General features: G+C 63.3%; 1 protein-coding gene across 1 annotated transcript; it reads left to right on the top strand.

The window, feature by feature from the left end:
- The first annotated feature begins 712 nt into the window (after window positions 1–712).
- Klf2 (KLF transcription factor 2) lies at window positions 713–3,208 on the top strand. The gene is made up of 3 exons (XM_006989887.4): window positions 713–862; window positions 1,267–2,077; window positions 2,581–3,208. The coding sequence occupies exons 1-3, from the start codon at window positions 791–793 to the stop codon at window positions 2,754–2,756; spliced, it is 1,059 nt and encodes a 352-aa protein (XP_006989949.1). The 5' UTR covers window positions 713–790; the 3' UTR covers window positions 2,757–3,208.
- Window positions 3,209–3,557: the final 349 nt, after the last annotated feature.

The following is a 3,557-nucleotide window of genomic DNA, read 5'->3' as shown; positions in this document are numbered from 1 at the left end:
TGATTTCTCTCCTCCTAGGGACATATGAACTCCTGGCGTCAGGCTTGGAAGCCAACACTGAGCCATCCTGCCTGCCCCAGTCTTTGTTTCTGTTTTTGAGATAGGGTCTCTTGTCGCCAGGGCTGGCTTGAACCTAATGCTTTCATCCTCTCAAGGGTTCAGAGGATAGGCGTATACCACCATGCCATGCTTTTCTTTGTGTGTCTGTCTGTCTCTGAAGGAGAGACAGAGACAGAGGGTCTACGTGGCCCCGGGCTGGCCTTCAACTCTCCCGGTAGCCCAGACAGGCCCCAAACTCTTCATTCTCCTGCCTCGGCTTCCAGAGTAGCATACATGTCAGGCTCACACAAAGATTCCACAGGGCGTCCCTTTGGTGAACACAGTGATCGCTCGCAGACTCCGCATACATCGGTCCAGGTTTCCCGGAGCCTGAGGCTGGGGAGACACCGGGGAAGCCTCCTCACGCCGTGTTCCCCGCGGAGTCCCAGGTGCCACCCCCGCATGCTAGCCTGGCTGTTGTGCCTGGCGTGTTGACGCCGTCGTCATGGGGACGGCCGGGGGCGGGCCCCGGCCTCAGGGGGCGGGGCCTGGGGGCTCGCAGCCCGGGCTCCAGCAGTGGCCGCCGCCGCCGCCGCCGCCAGGCTTATATACCGCGGCTAAATTTAGGCTGAGTTCGGAGCTCGTCCCCATCCGGGACGCGTTTCCGCCGCCGCCTCCTGGCCCGCCCCCCCGTGCCGGCCGCGCCTATAAGGCCTGGGCGGACCGGGCCGCGGCACACACAATCCCTGCCATGGCGCTCAGCGAGCCTATCCTGCCGTCCTTCGCCACCTTCGCCAGCCCTTGCGAGCGCGGCCTCCAGGAGGTGAGGGTTGTGGGGGGCACCGTGGGTAGTGGGGCAGCGGGGGACCAGGCCACAGGATGTGGGCGCAGGGTCGAGCACTGGGGATTGCAAGCTAGTACCGGGGTGCAGACCGCGGGCGGCGGTGGGAGACCTTGGGCTGCGGAGAGTTAGACTGCTGGCGGTAAAGAGTTAGACCTCAGGCAGGGGGGGAATAGAGAGGTGGGCACAGGGGCTGAGGACGCCACGCGAGGATGGCGATCTGTGGGTGCGTGCGGATCGCGGGCGCAGGGACTGAGGACGCGCGCACCTATTAGGGATAGGGAACTCGGGGTGCAGAGCGCGGGCGCCTGGGAGTTGTTAGACCTTGGGGTGCCGGGGAACAGAAGGTGGCCCCATGCTCACGTCCCGCACCCCGTTTCCCGCAGCGCTGGCCGCGCAACGAACCCGAGGCGGGCGGCACCGATGAGGACCTCAACAGCGTGCTGGACTTCATTTTGTCCATGGGGCTGGACGGTCTGGGTACCGAAAACCCTCCCGAGCCGCCGCCACAGCCCCCGCCGCCTGCGTTCTACTACCCGGAGCCCGGCGCCCCGCCGCCCTACGGCACCCCCGCGGCGGGCTTGGGAACCGAGCTGCTGCGCCCGGAGCTGGACGTGCCTCCGGGGCCCGCTCTGCACGGCCGCTTCCTCCTCGCGCCCCCGGGGAGGCTGGTGAAGGCCGAGCCCCCGGAGGTGGACGGCGGCGGCTACGGCTGCGCGCCCGGCCTGACCCGCGGGCCGCGCGGGCTGAAGCTCGAAGGCGCCCCGGGAGCGGCAGGTGCATGCATGCGGGGCCCCGCCGGCCGTCCCCCGCCACCCCCGGACACGCCTCCGCTCAGCCCCGACGGCCCCACGCGCCTTGCAGCGCCCGGTCCCCGCAACCCGTTCCCACCACCCTTCGGCCCCGGCTTCGGCGGCCCCGGTCCTGCGCTGCACTACGGGCCGCCCGCTCCCGGCGCCTTTGGTCTCTTCGACGATGCGGCCGCCGCGGCGGCGGCCCTGGGCCTACCTCCCCCCGCCACCCGCGGTCTCCTCACGCCGCCCTCGTCCCCGCTGGAGCTGCTGGAGGCCAAGCCCAAGCGCGGCCGCCGCTCCTGGCCCCGCAAGCGCGCCGCCACTCACACTTGCAGCTACGCCAACTGCGGCAAGACCTACACCAAGAGCTCGCACCTAAAGGCGCACCTGCGCACGCACACAGGTGGGCTCCTGGCCTCACCCGGGGCGGGGGGAGCTGCAGCCGGGGGATGGCCGTGAGTTCGGGGCCAGGCTAGGCTATTGAGGGAGACTCCTGTCCGCCCTCCGGAAGGGAAATGTGTCCACAGCCTCTGGTCCTGGCAAGGGGGCGTGGCAGATCAACAGGTTGGCTAGGGGAACTCAGGCCTCAAGACTTGGGGATCAGTGCAGGTTTGGGGTCTACGGTGAACACGACTTCTATCCCCAGCCCTGCATATAACGCCTGGCACGGTGGCGATGAGCGGGAGGGTCAGGAGTTCAGGGCTAACCTGGTGTAGTCGATACTTAATCTCAGATGTTACAGGGAGCCTGCTGGGGAGACAGCCTCGGGAGCATAAGGTTCTCTGTCTAGAATGGACGTGGGTGGAGAAGAGAATGGAGAGGGAGGGGGCAGGTGCTGTTGGGTGCTGGGTGCCGGAACTAGGCTTTCGGGGAAACTAAGGCTGACTGTCATCCCCTCCCCCGCAGGTGAGAAACCTTATCATTGCAATTGGGATGGCTGCGGCTGGAAGTTCGCGCGCTCAGACGAGCTTACCCGTCACTACCGCAAGCACACAGGTCACAGGCCCTTCCAGTGCCATTTGTGCGACCGTGCCTTCTCCAGGTCCGACCACCTGGCCCTGCACATGAAGCGACATATGTAGCCTGGGTGGACCCGGCTACCCCCTGCGCGGCCGTGGCGGGTCCCACGCGCCGGGCACGGTCCCTTTGCGAACTGACTGCTATTTATTGGACCCTGAGGACGGGGCCGGACAGTGTGGCTACAGGACAATGACTGCCACCAGTTCGGGCCCCCACCGTGACTGAAGGCCCCGGGGAAGAAGACAGGAGCCTGTGAAGAATGTTTTCAAAATGGTGCAATAATTGACTTATTTCCCTCGGGTCCCCACTAGAGGATCGAGGCTAGATGCCTTGTGAGAAATGGCCTTTGAGTGTACTGTCACCTGCGTCGTTTTTTATGATATTGTATATAAGTGACTGGCAGATTGTATTACTATAAGGGAGACGATGGCATCTTTGCCGCCTGCTTCGTTTTTTATAAGACTTGGTGTTTTTTTTTTTTTTTTTAATTAAAAAGTTTTGGATCTTTGAAGAATCGCCGCAGTGGTGTGGTTGGGGATGGGGGAGGCCCTGAGGGGGTAGGCAGAGCGCGCCTGTGGCCAAGGTCGCCAGCTGCAGCCCCCAGCTGCCAGGGTCTGTGGGTTCTCTATAAATGTAAACAGGAGTTTTAGGATTGAGCGTGCGTTATTTAAGGCAGCTACGTTGAGCCATAATTTGCTCCCCTGTTTCCCGGTGCTGGTCCCACTGATGTGGCCATCTCTAAACTGGGGGAGGGGAGAGAAGGAAAATTAAAGACCTTTCCTGGTAACTTCTGGGGTTTTAGCCAAACTTAAGGAGTATGCTGGTGTTTCGTTGCTTTTTTTAAATTTTTATTTTTGGAAGCA

The sequence above is a fragment of the Peromyscus maniculatus genome, chromosome 17, assembly GCF_049852395.1.
Source record: "Peromyscus maniculatus bairdii isolate BWxNUB_F1_BW_parent chromosome 17, HU_Pman_BW_mat_3.1, whole genome shotgun sequence".
NCBI lineage: Eukaryota > Metazoa > Chordata > Mammalia > Rodentia > Cricetidae > Peromyscus > Peromyscus maniculatus.
The sequence above is the reverse complement of the archived record's forward strand: the minus strand, read 5'-3'. Positions and strand labels throughout refer to the sequence as shown.

Excerpts from the sequence above, each read along its gene's own strand:
- Klf2 (XM_006989887.4), top strand. The coding sequence starts at position 791 with ATGGCGCTCAGCGAGCCTATCCTGCCGTCCTTCGCCACCTTCGCCAGC. Across the intron at positions 863-1,266 it reads GCGAGCGCGGCCTCCAGGAG|CGCTGGCCGCGCAACGAACC; the intron begins GTGAGGGTTGTG and ends CGTTTCCCGCAG. Across the intron at positions 2,078-2,580 it reads GCACCTGCGCACGCACACAG|GTGAGAAACCTTATCATTGC; the intron begins GTGGGCTCCTGG and ends CCTCCCCCGCAG.